Source organism: Rhamphochromis sp. 'chilingali' (genome assembly GCF_963969265.1).
Source record: "Rhamphochromis sp. 'chilingali' genome assembly, chromosome: 6".
NCBI classification, from domain to species: Eukaryota; Metazoa; Chordata; class Actinopteri; order Cichliformes; family Cichlidae; genus Rhamphochromis; species Rhamphochromis sp. 'chilingali'.
This window is the reverse complement of record NC_137933.1, coordinates 32,181,697-32,203,196: the sequence shown is the minus strand read 5'-3', so window position 1 is coordinate 32,203,196 and position 21,500 is coordinate 32,181,697. Positions and strand designations below refer to the sequence as shown.

Below are 21,500 nucleotides of genomic sequence, written 5' to 3'. Positions count from 1 at the left end.
GACTGCCAAAATATGTTGAGCACTCACCTTTCCATATTGTTTTGATACTTTTTTATTTGAGTTTTGTAAAGTGTACATAAAAGTATTACCAGTATTTTTATACTGGTAATACTTTTAATACCTGTTACTGGTAATACCTGTTATAAATCACTCTATACTTCTGGTATAGAAGTATGGAGTGATATAAATGATATAAATCACTCTATACTTCTGGTATAGAAGTATGGAGTGATATAAATGATATAAATCACTCTATACTTCTGGTCCATTTGTCACCCAGCTGTAAAGAAACACTCTGAAATCACAAACACTTGTATTTATTTGCATTTATTTAAACCGAACCTCTGCACAGAGGGAACTAATGCAATTGTAACCAGCAGATCTGAGGGTCAATCCCTCAGTCCTACACATATATACATTTAGCCTCACACTTTGGGGGAGGGTCCCCATGAGCTTTAAAATATGCTATAAAACCCTGGGGATTCCCTTATATGGCAACAACAGCAACTCATGGCCAGAGTGGTGTGTGTGGGTGTGTGTGTGTGTGTCTGTGTGGTACCAGCCTGTGCTGATACTTGAGTATGTGTGTATATATATGTGCTACGTAAGCATGTGCAGAGTGGATGTTGGACGCACGGTTAGTCATGAGAAAAACCATTCATGTAACCAACATCTTACTGAAAGATTGTATACTCATGACATCTGTCTGCTTTTACCCTATTCTGTGCATACTATTCTTCATATTTCCTTTTATGACAGGCAGACCCCCACTGTCAATAAATTCCTCTATCTCTACAATTACACACACCCAAATCCTTTCCCATTCCTCTGATCTGATGACAGCTGCACTCTACCATCTAAACAAACTTGAGCACATTTTATTCTAATCATAATTTTCTTGTACTCACAAACTTTAAACCAGCCTAACAGCTGTATATACAGTAGCTACCTTAAATGAAATTTCATTAAAGCTTTGGGAAACAGATATTATCAGGAGTAATAGTTTTAAATGTTTTCTTAAGCACTGAGCGTATGAATGTTAGTGGAATAAGACTGTTGTCTTTCTTTGGATTTGAAAAAGAACAGATCTCGGATAGATAGGTTTTCTATTTCAGTCATCGTGTGTAATTCTATTAAGAATTCTCCAGACTATGTCTTTACTGTAATTCTATTTTCACTATACCTTCCTGTGCTTCCCTCTATCTGCTCTTGCTGTTCCTCCAATATGTCTGCATTGCCTGCTGACTCATTGCACTGTAAGAAAACACATTTCAGTGGTACATTCACTTTTGCATTGGGTGTTTATAGGCACACTAACACATTAACACACACTTCAACAGTCATAACAAATAATTTTTCTACTAAAATGTCCATGTACACACGATACATAAGTATTTAAAAACATCAGACTAAATTAAAGCTCACCGTGGTGTGCACAAAACTGAATGAACTGTTTTAAAACATAAGATTTTAAAAGAAAACAAAACATGCAGGTTTACTGAAGTACAATATGTGATCTGTCTTATTACCCTGGAACGCCATATAGAAAAAATATGGAACCAAAATTTTTTTGATTATTAGGTATTTGATTACACTTGACCTTGTAACCCTAACCCTGGACCCAGAGTTGACTCAGCCTCTTCAAGTGCTCTGATTCTATTGCTGTACAGTAACTCAGTCTGACATACCGACAGTAGTACCCAATATAGGATCCTATCTTCATTCACTCTCACTGTTCTGGGAAATTATATAGGAAATCAAAATTGACAACAGCTATAGCTATTCAAATGTAAAATAATCTCTACAGAAATTTTACATGTTTTTTCAAATGTCTTTACAAGACATTTTATTTCATCAATCTGAAGAAACTGCGTTACATATCCCTTTATAAAAACAACCTGGGAGTGGCTTAAAGTAACAGAGATTTACCGTTGGATGGTACTTTCATACTTTGAACACAGTTTGTGCCGCTTGATTTCCAAACACGAACATCTAAATCAAGTTTTTTCTAAATGAAGAGTGTAATGTGGTATCTGGAAACACAGAAGAAACCAACCAACAGAGACTTGATATCATTCTGTTGTTCGGGGCCTGATGTTTTGTCCTGGTTTTGCATGGGACTTAATGAATGGTACAGACTTTTTATCTAATAGTCTGAACACTGTTAACAGTCACCTTCTCTCTCTGGCCTGGTCATGAAAATCACTCTGGGCAGCATTTCAAGAAACCCACTTGCATGATTATACATCTTTGGTGTCATGGTCTCTCATATATACATGGTGTTACTTTTTCACCCCAGTCAGAGGGCAAGTAGAAGACAAGCACAGGGAGAAAGGAGATGAGGAGGCAAGGACTAATCGTGCTGACTGCATAGAAAAGAGGGAAACTGCAAATCCATAAAAAGTATGTGATAGATCTGTTCAGATCTCTTCACAGCACTTTTACTTGTTATCACGTTTATAAGCAGGTGTGTCAATAATTGTAGGGTAATTTCCAATAAACCAAGTTCAAGAAGAGAGTCTATGGCTGACGCGTGTTCCTGGTTTCCAAAAGAAATGCTTCCAGTTGCATTATGATGTGAAGACTGTTTATTTATTGCAAACTGAAGATATAACAATGAACTCCTTCCTAAGTAAGCATGAAAGTTCCAAAAAATAAGCAGTTATCCAGAACTACCTGTGCACACGGTCAGAAAAACCATGTGACTCCTAACCTCTCTGTCCATGCTCCTCCCCTTCCCCCTCACACAGGGTTTCATGCTACTATTGCACTTACATACTTAAAGTGAGAGGTACCCCTTTTTAGGTTCCAATCCCAAACAGTGACATAACATTACTTTATGTAAACACATAATTAATCCTGTAAAGATGACTTATGTAATGAATCTATGAATTATGAAACGAACACGAACTCAATTGTAAACAAAAATATAAAGCAGATGTCTGGCACCTACAATAATAATCCGTTCGCCTTTCTCCCAGAAGTATTTGAGGTTGATAGGATCCCCTGTAAGCACCAAATCAATTTGGGCTTTGTCGTAGATCCATGAAAACACATCAGGAAAAAAAAAATCCCAAAATCATGCTGAAAATCTACATATTTTATATATACTTTTTCAAATATTTGATGTAAATGAAAATGATAAACCTACAGAGGGTGGAAATCTGTCATAGTGAGTAATCCAAACCACACAGCAGCATAGTGTGCATACTGTTTAATGACTAAACACATGTTTTGGATGGATCATCTTAGGTGACATCTTGACTGAAGTTTGGTCTGTTTTCAGTGTCTTTGCCCTGCCATATGATTGCATTTTTTCTCCCCATCGGGGAAAAATGTTTACATTCACCTGCCATCTTCATTGTGCTGATTTATTTATGTATTATTATTTCATTATTCTAACAATAGTATTGTAGGTAGCCATCAGGTAGCACAGCATTATATGCCAGATAGCACAACTTCATTAACCCTACAAACATTGACACAACCTTGTTTCTGTCTTTCTGTATTCATTGAAGAAAGGTAGCAGTCATCAGCAGCTATCTCTGTTTATACACGTATGAGCTTGACTCTTTTCTGTTTTTCAAGACAGAATTAACTATTCTAATTCAGGCAGCATGAAAGACACGCCACATCTATCCTGTGGTCTTTCTGTAACACTCAGTGAGCTAACAGACACAACCCTGCTGGCGTGAAACAGCAAAAACAGCATTATAATGAGCAACATTTTGCATTTGATAAGCAAGGGGACTTCTCATATTCTCATGTATTTGTATATTGTATTATAATGATAACCATATTTTACAGTGTTTAGTGTTAAAAATATGTTATTTGGTATGCAAACTCATGACCTCTTATTAGGTTATTGTTAGAAAACTCAATGACTGTCAAAAGGCATTAATGCTGTAAAGCAGGGGTGGGGGAACTCCAGACTTGAAGGGTCGGTATCCTGCAGGTTGTAGATGTGTCCTTGATCCAACACAGCTGCTTTAAATGGCTAAATTACCTTCTCAACATGTCTTGAAGTTCTCCAGAGGCCTGGTAATGAACTAAACATTTGATTCAGATGTATTGACCCAGAATGATATCTAAAACCTGCAGGACACCGGGCCTTGAGGCCTGGAGGTCCCCACACCTCCTGTAAAGCCTTCAACCATGAAATAATTGCCAGAAAAATCTTCTGAAATTAAAAAAAAGAGAAATTTAATATTAAATATACAAAGTAATAAGGCAAAAAAAAAAAAGAAGACAGATTTCTTTTATAAATCTTCTACTATTGAAATTTCTATTTTTGAGGATTACAGTTTAAAACAACAACAACAAAAATCCAGAACTTGACAATCTGGGCAATGAGCTACCAGAACTTTTTCTGTAATTTTACATATTTATATTTTACAATTTAAAGAGTTGTGCTGATATATTTATTTTCCTTTATCACGTAGAGAAACAGTTAAATACGTAACTTCTTTACAATGAAAGGAAGGGGAGTTTCATCACTTCAGGGGCGTAATTTCCAGAGGGTTTATGACCCCCCCCCCCCTCCAATAATCAGACTCAACCAATATACCCCCCCACCCCACCCCACCTCCCCATAAAATTATGAATTATTTTGCATAAATAGGCTGTTGATTTTCTTTACTCACTTCGGGTATTACCAGCAAAATAGTTGCATGTTTAATCATCTGGGAATATACCCAGATTTATTTAGTCAGAGATATTGACGACCCCCCCCCCCCCCCAGCACAAACTTACGCCAGTGCACCACTTAACTAGTGGGCTGTGTGTGGCCTGCAACATAAAATCAGTTTGACACTCCTGATCTAGATCGTCCCCCTCTCTCATCCCGTCATTTCCTCAGCATGTGTGCATTTGCCTGTTTGTTGTTTGATCCACAAAGGGACGCCACCAGTAATACCATCAAGGTTATCACTCCATAACGCAGTAACCCCAGAGAGATGAAATCCACTGGAAAGCACAAAAAGACAGCATAAACAAGAATTTAAAAAAGCATTTTTGAAACATTCAGAGACCCTTACCTTTGACCTGAAGAAATACATTGTTTGTTCCATGAACTGTGTACTCATGCTCATAGAAGCATTTTGATGGCAGCACTATGCAGCTGTAATGACCTGAATCCCTCAAAACTGCACCATCGATGATGAATGTTGTCAGCATCTGAGAGACATTAAAGACTTGCACTTGGAGAATCGTGACATTCTTCCTCAGGTAAGAGTGGATGAATTTACATCCACCAAGTGTATGTAGGTGTTGAGACACTGTGCACTGGAATTCAAGATAGTTTCCCTCATGAACAGTGGATGACCCAACTATTGAAATATCTGCTGGGAGAAAATTGGCTGCATGGAAACAGGAGAAAATGAGTGGAAAGAAATAACAATGACATCATGTGTTCAGGAGTCAAAACACTTACCTATGACCAGAATCTCAATGATGTCGTCTCCTTTCTTGGCTACTTCAGAAAGTGTATAATGATTCGGGGAATAAACACAGCTGTAATTTCCACTGTGATTAAGACTAGCTCTGGATATGGTGAACAGGGTGTCACTTTGATCTTGTTTCTGGGTGAGATTCTGGATTCCGCACCCATTTACTAACAAATAAACATGGACACTTGAGTCTTTCTTTCTCCCAAGTGTGGTGCATGTTACATAAAGGTCACTGTTTTCACTTATAATTGTCTGCTGGGCCAGGATCTTTGCAGGAAAAATATCTGTGAGACATCATAGTGAGCAATATATGTAATGATGAATGCAGCTCAGTAACATTTAGGAATACAGAAGAGACATATCTTGTAATGAAGGAAACTGAACTTACCTTCGGTTTGGCTTATGACCTGATTTGTCAGAACACCTTGAAGAAAAGAAGTGAAAAATCTAATGAATCCTGTCAGCTTAAATAGAAAACAGTTTGACTGAAAGACATAGATGTTATCTGTTAGTGCACTCACACAGAAGAGCAATTATTATGTTCATCATTATAGACAATGAGCCGCCCTTACAGACTCTCTGCAGCGTATCTTCTGAAAGCTTCTCAAAAGTCTTGCTCAAACCACAGAGAGTAAATATGGAGAAACTATATTGAACCACTTCCTGTTATTTGTAAGGTGACACGTTCAACATTTTTGACTGGATAAAAAATAATATCTACAAAAAATAAAATTAACCCTTAAACCATTTTACTGTCAAATACCTCATATCACAAATTGATTTCCACTGATGTTTCTTTAGTTGTATAATAAGTCATTCTGACATACAGACAATTATACCCAATACAGGATGCTTATCTTCTTTCACTCGCGCTCACTGAGGAAATATATAATACTTCTGAAGTTGCAGTCTGTTTGGCCTCTCAGGGCCACCGTAAATATATGTAAAAGATTTCCATAGATTTTCAAACACACACATATACACTCATAAAAGTGAGGCTTTTACCATAACACAAAGCTGAACACCGATTTAAAAGTGCACTTTGACTGATTCTGATCCGGCTGACTTCAACAGATTATACTGACTTGGGCCAAACCTTTTCCTCTGGATATCCAGAAAAAGAACAATATTATTTGCTTTGCATTTTTGTAAAGGATCCAGTGTTGTTTTATTCAAATGCTTGACAATTTCAGTTTTTCCTCTGGGAGTGGTGGGGTGTTCATAAAAAGTTTCAGAAAAATGCAACTTGCGATTTACTGAACTTGCGCAAGGTGTGTGTGTGTGTGTGTGTGTGTGTGCGTGTTCTATGAATATACTCTAATTTACAGATGTGCACTCAAATCTATCTTCTTACAATTCTAGATTAACGTGTATCCAGGAGTGGGTCACATGGTTACACTACTTTTTCCAAAGGTCCTTTTTGTCTTTGTACACAGTGTTTAAATATCCTCAAAATTCACAAATTACATTTTCTTAATTATTACATGTTCCAGAAAGTAACTGCTTCAGAGTTAGGCAGGACCTCTTATAATGCAATTGTAACTTTTAATGTCCAATCAAATAAGGGCGCATGTATTGCAGCAAGCTGAACAAATTAAGTTACATATCTCTTTAAAACAACTAGGAAGTAACTTGTAGTAACAAAGATTTACCACAGGATGTCAGCCTTTGAGCAAAGTGTCAAAGAGTCTCACATGAAACTAAAAAATTTTTTTAAAAAGTGGAACAGTTTGATGTGGTTTCTGGAAACTAAAAATAAATTAACTTCCAACTTCTCTTTAGGTTGATTTTATAGCAACAGGTTATCAAATGCATCGTCTGAACACTGCCAGCAGTCACCTTCTCAGGATCACTCTCTGCCCTGGTAATTAACAAATAATTTGTATTTTAAATACTTAACGCTGGTACATGTATTCCATTACTCCCCAACACTGGAAGATAAGCACAGTGAGAAAGGAGATGAGGAGGCAAGGACTAATCATGGTGACTGCATAGAAAAGAGGAAAACTGCAAATGTATAAAAAGTATGTGATATCTGTTTAGATCTCTTCACAGCACTTGTATTTATTATCACGTTTAGGTGCATCATTAATAATTCATTCACCTTTCCTCCAGAAGTTTTTCAGGTTAATAGGAGCCCCTATCAGCACCAAATCAATTTGAGCTTGGTCATAGATCAAAAGACAATCACAGACAAAATCATGCTGAAAATCTACATTGCATATCCTTTTTTATTATTTTAAAAGAAATAAAAATGATAAACCTACCAAGAGTGGCCATAATCTGTCATATTAGTGACTGAACACATGTTTTGGATGGATCATCTCAGGTGATATTTTGACTGAGGTTTGGTCTGTTTTCAGTATCTTTGCCCTGCCATACGATTGCATTTTTTTTCTGCCCATTGGGTAAAAAAAAAAAATTACCTTCATCCCCCATCTTCACTGTGCTGATTTATTTATGTTCTATTATTTCATTATTCTAACCATAGCATTGTAGCTAGCCATCAGGTAGCATATCATTACATGCCAGCCCAACTTCAATACAAACACTGACACTACTTAATTTCTTTCTGTCTTTATTAATGTCTGACAAGCCATACGTTTTAGTTTTTTAGAAATCTCTGGGTCAGTACATGGCAAATCATCTTTAGATAGAAATGATAGCGAGCTAACTTCCTGCTTCTTCAACTTCTAACTCTGTTGAACATTGAAAATCTTTTTTTCTATGGATGCATGTATGTTAAACCTTATTGTAACACATGGGAGAGAAGCCACTACAATCATTTTATTGGAGATCTAAATTTCTGGGCTCTTTTAAACTCTCAGTGGTGCCACAGAGTCTGTTTGAATTTGGGAACAGAAGTTTGTACCGGGGAATAGCTACTGACATCAGACTTTTTAGGCAGTTTTTGCAAAAAAGCAAAAGCAAAAAACCTCTTTCACAGCTTTGTATGTGGTAACCCTACTGCTGTAGAATAAAATGGCTAGGTAAGTGGCCTGCACCTGTGAAACCTTTTGTGCTTTGGGGGTTATCTTATTGTTGCCCATCCAGCGTAGCTAAAGCCGACAACACCGGTCTGCTAATCAATTAACCAAATCAACATCCCAGAAATGTATTTGACTTGATGCTATAAGTCAGAATGAAAAGTATCCCTTTCATTTTTAATTGCATTAGCATTCGCTTCGGTCATGAATTAGCTGGAATGTGGACTGAAGGGCAAATAGGGGAAGAAAACTGTGGGCTTGATCTTGCAGGCAGATCATCTGTGGTTTGACAGTTTGAAGTTAAGTAGCAGCCATGGCCATCTCTGTTTAGACACTCATAAGCTTGCCTCTTTTCTGTTCACCATTTTTCATGACAGAATTAACTATTCTAATTCAGACAGCATGAAACACACACCATATATACCCTGTGGTCTTCCGGTGACACTCAGTGAACTAACAGATACAACCCTGCTGGTGCAAAAGAACAAAAACATCGTGATAATAAGCTGAAAATGTTAGTTTTATTATTCTTGTGAATGATGTGATCAATCCAGCCTTTTTATTCTACAGATCAAGATAAGAAAACCAATTAGTTACCCATATTTTACAGTGCCTTTAGTGTTAAAAAAACATGTTATTTGGCACACTGCTGATCATGATCTTCATAAGATCTCTTATTTGTGTGTTAGAAATCAAAGTCACCTCAATGACTGTCAAAATGTATTATTGCTGTAAAACCTTGAAAGAATTGCTAGAAAATTCTTCTCAAATTAAAAAAATGAAATTTAATATTAAATATACAAAAATGAGCTATTTATATCTTACAATATAAATATAAATATTTGCCCTCTAACTGTGGTGAGAAAGTAACACTGTGTATCTCTGTCCTGCTGTCTTTGACTGTTTTTCTTCTCGTCATCACAGAGACCATAAGTCCAAAGAGTTGTCCTGGGGGATTTATTTCTTCATTACAGCAGCTTTTTCTTTATCATTTAGAAAAACAGTTAAATATATAACTTCTTTCCACTGACAGAAAGGGGAGTTTCACCACTTAACTAGTGGGCTGTGTGTGGCCTGCAACATAAAATCAGTTTGACACTCCTGATCTAGATCGTCCCCCTCTCTCATCCTGCCGTTCCTCCAGCATGTGCGCATTTGCCTGTTTGTTGTATGATCCACCAAAGGCACACCACCAGTAATACCATCAAGGTTATCACTCCATAACGTAGTAACCTTGAAGAGATTAAATTCACTGGAAAGCACAAAAAGACAGAATAAACTAAAATTTAAAAATGTAAAAATTATCTATTTGAAAGATTTTTGAAGCATACAGACATTCTTACCTTTGACCTGAAGAAATACTTTGTTTGTTCCATGAACTGTGTACTCATGCTCATAGATGCATTTTGATGGCAGCACTATGCAGCTGTAATGACCTGAATCCCTCAAAACTGCACCATCGATGATGAAAGTTGTCAGCATCTGAGAGACATTAAAGACTTGCACTAGCAGAATCGTGTCATTCTTCCTCAGGTAAGCGTAGATGAATTTACATCCACCAAGAGTTTGAATATGTTGAGACACTGTGCACTGGAATTCAAGATAGTTTCCCTCATGAAGAGTGGATGGCCCAACTATTGAAATATCTGCTGGGAGAAAATTGGCTGCATGGAAACAGGAGAAAATGAGTGGAAAGAAATAACAATGACATCATATGTTCAGGAGTCAAAACACTTACCTATGACCAGAATCTGAATGATGTTGTCTCCTTTCTTGGCTACTTCAGAAAGTGTATAATGATTCGGGGAATAAACACAGCTGTAATTTCCACTGTGATTAAGACTAGCTCTGGATATGGTGAACAGGGTGTCACTTCGATCTTTCTTCTGGGCGAGATACTGGATTCCGCACTCGTTTATTAACAAATAAATAAAAACCATGGAGTCTTTCTTTTTCCCAAATGTGCTGCATGTTACATAAAGGTCACTGTTTTCACTTATAATCGTCTGCTGCGCCAGGATCTTTGCAGGAAAAATATCTGCGTGACATCATAGTGAGCAATATAGGTAATGATGAGCGCAACCTAGTAACATTTAGGAATACAGAAGAGACATATCTTGTAATGAAGGAAACTGAACTTACCTTCGGTTTGGCTTATGACTTGGTTTGCCAGAACACCTTGAAGAAAAGAAGTGAAAAATTAAATGAATCCTTTCAGATTAAATAGATAGAAAACAGTTTCACTTAAAGATGTAGATGTTATCTGTTAGTGTACTCACACAGAAGAGCGATTATTATGTTCATCATTATAGAAAATGAGCCGCCCTTACAGACCCTCTGCAGCATATCTTCTGAAAGCTTCTCAAAGTCCAAAACCACAGAGTGGTTAAAGAGTAAATAACCATATGCAAACATGCAATTATAACATACCCCTACCTGCTCCTTGTATGGTAGCAAGAGATATTTACTTGTTAGGATTAAAAATAATATCTACAAACAAATAATACTTACCACACTGTACTGTTATACTATTTTACTCTCATATACATTATATACCCATTTAGCTTTTGCTAACACTCTATTTCTCTCTTTTTGTCAGATAATTTGCTTCTTCAGTTATCTTACCTTACTCTGATTCTGTATAATAAGTCAGTCTGACGTACTGACAACTATACCTAATACAGGATACTTATCTTCTTTCACTTTTCACTTTGCACTGAGGAAATGCACCCGTCCATTTTCCTCTGCTTATGCAATTTGGTTTGGGTGGGAGTGTAGTGGGGGGTGGAGGCAATGGCAGGGTACACCCTGGACAGGTCAACAGTCTGTCACGGGGCTAACACAGACAAACAGGTGGCAATTTACACTCACACCTCTGGGCAATTTAGGATCACCAGCTAACCTCCACTAACTGTATGTCTTTGACTATGGCACAATGGAGGACATATATATACAATGAAAAGTGAAAATAACTATAGCGATTCAAATGCAATACAATCTCCATAAAAATTTAATCCACAAATTAAGCAAACTAAAAAGCAACCACACACAGAGACACACACGTTAGCTTTTCTGAAGAGTGCACTGGTTGACACTGACTAAAGAAAGATTCTGATCCAGCTGACCAAACTAACTTTGACCAAATCTTTACCTCTGGATTTACAGACAATAATTCAGAGGTAGATAAATAGAGAATAAACTCAAAGAATATTTCTCTTTGCTTTTAATTGCATGTAAATGTTTGTCAATGCCACTTATTTCCTACAAATGCAACCTAAAGTTGTGTGTTTGTATGTGTGTGTGTATGGTGTGGTCATATGGTTCCAGTATCCTCACAATTCATAAATGACATTTTCATAGGTTTTACACTTTCTGAATAGCAACCATTTTAAAGGTAAGCAGCAGCTGTTTGTAGTGACTTCAGATGTGTGATCAAATAAAGATATTTTATAGCAACAATCAGAACAAATATATATCCCTTTATAAAACGAACAGGAAGTAATTTGTAGTAACAAAGATTTACCACAGGGTGGCAGTCTTTAAACACAGACTGCACTGCTTGATTTTCAAACCTGAACATCTCCATTAAATTTTATAATGTTTGACAGTTCGATGTGATATCTGGAAGCAACTTAGAATTGTCTGTGGCCTGATTCGATATACTTACTTTAAGAAAGAAGTAAGAATTAGCCTACAATCTTTCTTTAAATGGTGGAGAGTCCCAGGCATTTAAATCCCAGTGGCACCTGCCCCTTATCTTAAAACATGTAGTTATCCTGACTGGGCTTTCATTAAATCAGCAAAGATACACAGGAAAGAATGTCGGACACCAACTAGGGAGAAACAGAATGACAAACAGAACAATATTGTCATCCCTTATATAGCAGCTTTGTCGGAGAAACTGAGGAGGTGTTTTGTTTTGTTTTGTTTTGTTTTTCCCGAGCACGTCATCCCGGTGCACTTCAAACCCAGCCAATGTTCAAATTTTTGTACAGAGAAGACAGATGGTCTGAAAGAGCAGTGAAAGAGGCCCACAACACAGGGGGTGGCTTACAACACCAACTGTCGGCTACCTACAGGGAAGTTTTGAGATCTCTTCTCAGGTGGCTCAACTCCCACTATCGTCTTGTGCCAGGTGACCCTGGACCATCACGCTAAGAAGACCATCTTATATGTGATACCCTGCAAATGGTTTTACCCAATATTGATGACAATTATTCCAAGTATACTGCCGCAGTGGTGAATTTGATTTTTTCCCCTCCCACTCTACTGTACTAACCTTTGTATGAAGTAAAAAAAAAAAGGTTTGTTTAAAGTTGATTTTTATTGTTAAAAAGCTCAAAGCAAGTACCTGAAATATGTCTATCTATATAGACATATTTCAGGTATAATTACTCACTATTTATCAATCCAAACAAAAATCACAGGTCGATTGCAAAACAGTTCTGTAGACAGTACCTTATGAAGTGCTGCATCCCATTCAAGTCTCATTCTGAGACTGAAGCATTCCACAAGTCATAAAGCCATTTGGCTTGTCTTGACTTCTTGTAGCTGGTTTTATAATAGTCACAAACATTAGCAGAGCTTAACTACATACAGAAGATAAATACAGAAGGATACACAACCACAGAAGTCTGTCACACATGATATTATACATCACTTTAGTGAGACTATTAAGTAAAACAGCCAATCAAAACAAAATATCACAGCTATAGAAAGGTTATGTCATTTTCATGTAATAATGTGCCCCAGTCTTCACTTCTAGTGAAGCTTACCTGTTGAATGATCAGAGTATCTGAGTCTGTGTTGGCTTTGGCTTTGGGAAACATTTAGCATTTTTAAAGACACTTAAACATTTTCAGTTAAAATCACCCTAAATGCAGCCATGTCCTTAGGATTTATGAATCTATGAAGAAAACGAAACACTTCTATTGAAATACCATCAACATTTGTCATGATTTCGACTTGGCTTTGAAACTTTTTCTAAGCATCTGTGAAACATATGCTCGGAATTCAGCAGTCTGCAGTATTAGTATTAGTTTTGTCAAACTGAATCAAATATCTTCCCCAAGTAATAGAGGCTGGAGGAAAAGGCCAGCTGTTCCTAGGATGCACACGAGCACAAAAACCCATAGGAAGATCCTGTCGATAACCATGGCAACATATTTCCAGTCATCTTGAACCTATGAGAGGATCAAGACAAAAACATGTTCAATGTTACAGCAATATTGTAATTCTTTATTTGAAAGCTGTATGACATTAAATGGTTTTAGCCTTGCTTTTTTGAGTACTCACCTCCTTTGCTTCATTCTGTAGTCTCATATTTTCTGCTATGTATTTGACACTCTCAATAGCTTCCCTGACCTCAGGAGAAAGACACAGAAGAGGCATTATTCCTCCATCCAAAGACTCTGAGCTGGAGCATTGACTCCCCACTCCAACACCCACAGCACTGCCTCCACTCAATGGTCCTAGGCTGCTCAGTCCTCCACTCCCTCCTCCAGAATCTGCAGGCAACTTGCCAGTTCTCTTCTGCCAGCAGCAGTTGCAGCGGCCCTCACAGCACAAGAACCCAGAGCTAGGACATTTGATCGAGTCTCCACCCAAGTTATTGAGATTGGAAAGCTCTGTGTTATTAAAAAGTCTTTGCCGGTTTGTTAAACTTGACACCAAGCTGTTGGCAAGGGCCTGAGGTTTGTGCTGCTTTTGTAGAGTACCTAATGAATGAATGGTGCAGGATTTCGAATGCATCGTCTGAACACTGCCAGCCACAGTCACCTTCTCAGGATCTCTCTCTGGCCTGGTCATGAACATCACCCTGGGCAGCAGTTCAAGAAACACACGCTTTACCCAGCAGGGCATTGTATGTGTCTTCGGGGTGCGGTAGTGGACGTTCAACACAAAAACAGTAATGACAATAGAGAGAGTGACAAAAATCATGGTGAAGAGGAGGTACTCGCCAATCAAGGGTATCACTAGTGAGGTGGAAGGGATGGTCTCTGTGATGACGAGGAGGAAGACGGTCAAAGACAGCAGGACAGAGATGCACAGTGTTACTTTCTCACCACAGTCAGAGGGCAAGTAGAAGACGAGCACTGTGAGGAAGGAGATGAGGAGGCATGGGATGATCATATTGATTGTATAGAAAAGAGGGAGACGACGGATGTACAAAGAGTATGTGATATCAGTGTAGATCTCCTCGCAGCAGTTGTACTTAATATCATGTTTGTAACCAGGTGCATCAATGATCATCCACTCGCCTGTCTCCCAGAAGTCCTTGAGGTTAATAGTTGAGCCAATCAGCACCAAGTCGATCTTGGCTTTGTCATAGGTCCATGAACCAAATTTCATTGTGCAGTTTTGGTAATCAAATGGGAAATATGTGACATCAATCTTGCAGGAGCTCTTGAAGATAGCTGGAGGGATCCAGGTGACATCGCCATTGTAGCGAAGCAGGGCCTTTGTTTTGTCATCAACCTGGAAATCTCCAACTGCGCTGTAGAAAAAGACAAAAGAAGAGTGAGAATGGAACATTGAAAGGAAGGACAGTAAAAAACAACTGAGCCACTGAATACTAACCAGATAGATATAAGCAACTATTGAGTTATGAAAATATCAATTAAAAAGATGCCCTGGGGTTTCAGTAAATGCACCATGTGATGTTATGTATAGCTTCCCTAAGAATCTTCAAAAGAAGAAATGACCCATGCTGAATGAACAATGTAGATCGATAACATTTTGTTACTGTACAGACATCCTTTGCAGCAATAAACAATCAATGAAGACTCTGTGCCAGGTTTTTGTTATTATGCTCACTTGTTGTACAGCACAATGTCTGGCTTCCAAATCCTGTTGGACGGCACTCGGATAAACTCGACGCCTCCGAAATCTTTTGGGTTCCATTTAAGTTTATAGTCATTCCAGATCTGAGAAACAAAGCAGAAAAATTTCTTTTACATAAAAAAAAGTCTGAGAATTAACAGGTATGAGTTTCAGAGTCAATTTGATGCATGTGTAAAGGGGTTTTAAATCAGTTTTCTGGAGATCTGTTTGGTTAGATTAAAGCTTGAAACAGAATGTGACAGTTCAATAATTACCTTCCACCCTGTTCATTCAAAAATGTTTTTAAACATATTTAATCGCTAGAACATATTAGTTACAAAAACATCGGTATGTTAAAGAAACAACTAATACAAAGCAACAGTTGGCGGTATATCAAAAGAACTAGTCTATAGTTGTGTCACAGTAGGATTTTGGCATGAATGGAAATGTCAGTAAGCCAGCATGTATCATAATAAGTATTATAGCCTATCTTTGTGATAAACTATAGTGAAAAACCACAGTGTTAGCCATGGAGGTGCGTGCTGAAAAGTTAAAAAAAGTTAATATAATGAGTCCGAAAATGCTTCCTCCTGGTAATTATCTCTTGTCCGTTTTTATATGCATTTGCTTGTAAAATGCTCCACATAAAATAAAGAAATAATGTCACTATCTCCAAAGGTAGCACATAAACACAAGGATATATAGTACACGTGTGACTTGAATCACACTTTATAGCGTGTTTTATGGATCTTTTGAACACTGCTCATCAGGACGACCAGTGATCCTCATGAGGCTCATGAAACCAGTACATCAAAGCAACCCCAGAGAGCTGGAAAAAATTTGACTTAATTACAAAAACAGCATGTATCCAGAGTGTATTGCAAGATGGGATGGAGAGCAGGAGAAATGTGTCTCGCCCCTGATGAGTATTTCCCAGAGATATGCTAAAAACAACAGATGAGATTACAGTTTTTCTCAGTCGCTTTGGTGCATTTCTCACAACAGAATTAAACATTGCACAACAGTTAGTTCAACCACCACAACATGTAGTCGTTTTGGCACAACCCTGTGGCGGTTTCACGTTCACTGCGTCCAAAGGCAAATGCCTTTGGACATGAAGCAGTTGAGTGAGTACAAATATCTAAAGAATGGTCACGTTTGACTTCCTATTCATCACTATCTCCTTTCTTTTATCATGAATGTCACAATTATTCATACTTGTACCGGCTGAATAGTCATTGTCCTCACAACTAATAGTCTTCATTTCATTGCTTGTGTCAGTGCACTCAAAATTGTTGAACATCTTGTCAAACACTTTGTACACCCATTTTGAAAACCCTATTTTTAAGGAGTTTCCATGAAACCCCTGCACACGTTTGTATATCTTGACGAAGCGGGATTCAATCTTGCAAAAGGCGTGAACGAAATCACATTGGAGAAATAGCCACCATTGATGTCCCAGGCCAACGAGGAGGAAATATTTCAATGTGTGCAGCAATCTCAGAAAATGGCGTTCACACCCATATTCCTCGTATTGGTGCATACAATACACAACACCGGTTGGCTTTTCTGGACGCTCTTTATAGGGACCTAATCCCACAAAATGAAAGGGATGATCCTGGTGACAATCGGACAATGTATGTAGTGGTTTGGGATAATGTTAGCTTCCATCACTCTGCTGTAGTCGGGCAGTGGTTTGCAGCACACGACAGGATACTTATGGAGTTTCTTCCTCCTTACACTCCATTCCTAAATCCAATTGAGGAGTTTTTCTCTTTCTGGAGGTGGAAGGTATATGACAGGCATCCACATACCCAAATGACCCTGCTAGCAGCTATGGATGCAGCTTGTGATGACATCACAGCAGAGTCCTGCAGAGAGTGGAGTTGACACTCCAGAAGATACTTTCCCCGATGCATCGATAGAGCTGACATTCGCTGTGATGTTGATGCAAATATGTGGGCAGACAGACGGGAGCGTCTAGATATCAATGATTGATATGCAGCAGTGTCTGTTTTTCAGTTTTGTTTTTTTGTTTCATAACCACTGGAGTGAGGTTTACTGTCTAAGTGAGTTTATGTTTGCTGTAAAATGTTTGATTTACTGTATTTCCCCAGTTTGCACAATGCTGTGAACAGTTTCAATTAAATATTATCAAGAGTGCATATGGAGTGTCTTGATTTTCCTTTACAATTTATGGTTTTCAACATGCCATGCATGCTGTCCAGACTTGACATGTCATTGGGAAGCACCTACAAAGAAATCCGTCACAATGAGAACATGTTCAAACCATTTGATTTTGTGACCAAAGGTGCTGGTGTAATGACTTGTAATTGTGACAGCCCTGACACTTTGATTGATATAAGTACTTGCTTTTGATGAATGTATTATCTGTTTTGCTCAAGGGATTTGTTGTTGATGCATTGACAACTTATTTTGGACACCTGACTTTTCTTTTTGATGGAGTGACTCACTTTTGCAAGTTATCCACCATGTTTTGCAGTTTGCACTAATTGTTTTGAGAAGTGCCTTAGTAGTGGTGGAGAGTTCAATTCTGTTGTGAGAAATGCACCAAAGCGACTGAGAAAAACTGTAACATAAGAGAAGCAATGCTCCAGCCCTGAACTCCTAAGAACAATTAAAGCTCAACATTTAGTAGAAGACTGGCTCTGTCACAGATGTGTGCTTGCTCAGTACATGTAAAATTGGAACAGGAGACCCGCCCTACCTCATCTGACTCATTACTAGTTCATTGCACTATGCAGCATTGCAAAAAAAGAAAAATAGCGGATAATCACTGAACTTTCTCTTCCAGATTCACTTTAACTGTACGAACCCATAATGGATGAATATTCCATATTCGGATATTCTAGATTTCTTAACTACTGTCATTGCATTAAAATGCAAATTGGTTATGAAATGTAAGTGCATTCAGTTTATTTGATTTTTTTTGAAAGAAAATATGATCACACGGATCAATGTGTTTAAAAAGCTTCCTCCTATGAATAATTCAACCTGTCAGTCTAGCTCCAAAGAATCACGCATGACAGAAGGTTGGATCTAGACTTGGTGTCCTTGCTCAAGGTCTGTTTGCACAGTCTTGAACAATAAACTTACATGTCTCAGCCACAAATTGGTCTCCATGATCTGATTGACTTCATCCTGAGAAGAGGGTAGAAGATAATAGATAATGAGGACACTGAAGCAAAGAAAACTAAGTACATGTTATTAATAAAGTTAAAACAGTAATAATAACTGTCACAGGCAATCATCCAATTCACTGCTGAGATTTTTGTCTGTGCTTCTGTAGCATCAGCGCAAAAGGTTTCAGAGATCTGCACCTGAGTCCTGCATGCCTGGAGCATAATACACATGACAGCTGGGGCTTGTAGGTCGCAGCCTTTAACTTTTTTTTTTTTTACTAGCAATTCAGTGATACAGCTGGAACAGAGGGACTAAAGATGGGAGACAAAACAACTGAGGGTCAGATTTCTGTGTGACTTAGACCGTGAATGAACCAATCTCATGACTGAGCGCAAACATTAACCATTCATGTGACCATCTTGTATCCAGAATAGCTCTTAGATTCAATGGTTGACAGAAGGCTTTAGTTTAACCTCTTCTGAATATCTTTGGGAGAACAGTTATTTCATGTCACTTGGATAGATAAGACACACACTCTGTGGTTCATAATTAAATCACTCAAAATCCTAAAAGACGCAAAATAATTTTTTGTAGTCAAAATCAGATGATTAAATTAATATTTGCAGATTTTGTTTTAACAAGGATGCAGAACTGAATGTTGGCTGTAGATCATATACTACATCTACTATCTTTAGCAGAACAGCCTCTGAGACCAAAATGCACATTGCCATTACCAAGTGATCATGTGGTTTGATCCCTGATTGTGAGATAATGTTAGTTTGCCCAGCCCATAAGGTATTGATGCTCTAAATTAGCTCATATAGCCATGTTGGAGTTGTTGAAGGTGAACCAAATGCTTCTGAGTTTGGAGCACCAGGTGTGCAGAGGGAATAACAGTCATCCATCAGCACTCTAGCTTGGCTTGCTACTTTAAATGAGTTAAGGATCATGTAACAAAATATCTCTCTCTCCATATCATCATTGTCTGATCAGACAGATCTTTAATATTTATTTAGATCCTTTGAAAAAATAAAAACACCTTGTTTGCACAGAGGCAAAAGAAGATGCATAAGGTGTCACCTGATGGTTACTAGTTTATACACAGTGAAATACTGTTACCTGTTTTTGACCGGCATTTTCTTTCTGTTAGACCATTATAGCACCAAAGTATTGTTTGACATAAAGGGTTAAAAGAGAGCAATGGTGCAATAAGGGTAACAATAAAAGAAAAAAGAGGCAAACACTAAAAAAACATATTCCTTAAAAAAGCAAATAAATAGTACATTCTGTATTTCCAAACAATTTATTGTGTGAATGAAGCTGTATTGCTTGCCAAACAGTCCTTTGCTATGCTTATTAACACCACCTGCGCTCAACCTGTCTGCGTCAAGTGACACAGTCGTCTGTCTGGAATGGCAGTCTGCAGTCAACAAACTCTAGCAGAGAAATCTAGGAGTGCCCATCTGAAGTGGCAGTGACTGAGTGATAGGGGGTACCTGAGAGGTACTCAGACAGCTGACATTTCCCATCTTGTCTTGGCCAGAAAAACAGCCCAATTGTCCGCCCTTTCATCTAGGTCCCAGGAGCTACTGTGTAACGTGAGAGGGTATCTCAAGCTTATGATACGGTGTCTAAATTACCACCTTCCCCTAAATTTTGTTTCAGTAAAAGTCTGCAAAGCAGCACACAAACTATATCTTTGAGATGTAAAAACACAAGTTTTAAGCCTTGTATACACACAGATCTTCTACAATTTCTACTCTTTATAGGCAAGAGTAATCTAAGGTCATGTTTATTAAGCAGAGTGATATTTGTTTTATAGAGGTGAAATAGCTGCCCCATAAATCACAAACACTCCGGGCATCAGCTCCGACACTGAGGAAAAACATTTTCTTGCTACTTACCACTTTGACCAGCTGTGACATGGACACCTCAAACTGCACAATGACTGGATCAGATACATTTTCCACCGGCCGTATATACTGGTTGTAGTTGGAAAATATCCCAGAGAAGAGCTTATGCTCTGCATCTGAACATGTGCCTCCTGGACAGGAGCACAATGTCAGCCATGGGAATCTCACTGCATATTTAAATGATTATACAGTTTAACTGTGATCTATTTTTTTTCTGCTTTACCATTTACCACCCAAAGTAGAACTCTAAATTTGACAGTTTCACAACCTTTTTTGTCATTTTTTAATTTCAAGTTCTTTTCTTTCTAACTTGAGTGATTTGGCATCATTCTTAACACAGTATGTCTCTTACAGAGAACAGCAACTACATCAACATATTACTGTTATCCTGATTGTATAAGATTAAGGATTTGAACACATGCATGATTCCTTGATGCACTGCATTAAATTTTACATAACCCAATAGACGTAGCCTTCAAAAATAATTAGATCTATTGCTTTTTTTTTTTTTTTTTTTACATTTCCCTAAAGCAACAAGTAGATTTCATGCTACCAGCTTCTTACTCACCTGACAGAAGACACAGAAAGAAAGCACAGGGACCAGATAAGAAGTGAAACCTGGTTTTCATCCTGTTCAAATTGACAAATGCCAGATAATTCCAGGGTCAGCTGCAGCAACGATCCACGGAGCACACAGGAGGAAAGTGGAGGAATAAGAGCTCGTCCGCATCACCCGACAGAACGAGCGAGCAGAGGGAGCGAGCGAGTGAGGGAGGCAGAGCCACACTGAGGCATACAACCAGTCACAGTCAGGAGCCATGCACTGCAAAAATAATAATACAAAATATGCAGAATATGGCGACTTAATCGGGTAAACGGGGGTAAAATGTTGAGTGGTGCAAATCTTTCACCTCCAGTCACACCATTGGATGGTCAGCTTCCCAAGACTTAACAGCCATTGTCCTTCATATCTGACACACAGTCACATCACCCCAAACAGCTATATAACAGATAAAACTGAAATTATCTCTCTGGAAATATGTGTATTTATTTATTCCATGAGTGGACTGCAGTGTATTAAATCCTCTTGGGAGACACAAGCATTAAAATAAATACTCTGCTAAATATATTTGCATATGTATCCTAATGACAAAAAACTGCTGACATAAGGCTTGGGAATGATTGTT

The 21,500-nt window shown here is 38.1% G+C and overlaps 1 protein-coding gene across 1 annotated transcript; it reads right to left on the bottom strand.

Annotated features, from left to right (window-relative positions):
- Positions 1-12,887: 12,887 nt before the first annotated feature.
- Positions 12,888-21,168, bottom strand: chrna3 (cholinergic receptor, nicotinic, alpha 3). Its single transcript, XM_080884784.1, has 6 exons — positions 20,882-21,168; positions 20,305-20,444; positions 18,374-18,418; positions 15,251-15,360; positions 13,730-14,930; positions 12,888-13,617 (listed from the first exon to the last, which is right to left on the bottom strand). Exons 1-6 carry the CDS (start codon positions 20,940-20,942, stop codon positions 13,489-13,491), a joined length of 1,686 nt encoding a protein of 561 aa, XP_080740910.1. The 5' UTR covers positions 20,943-21,168; the 3' UTR covers positions 12,888-13,488.
- Positions 21,169-21,500: the final 332 nt, after the last annotated feature.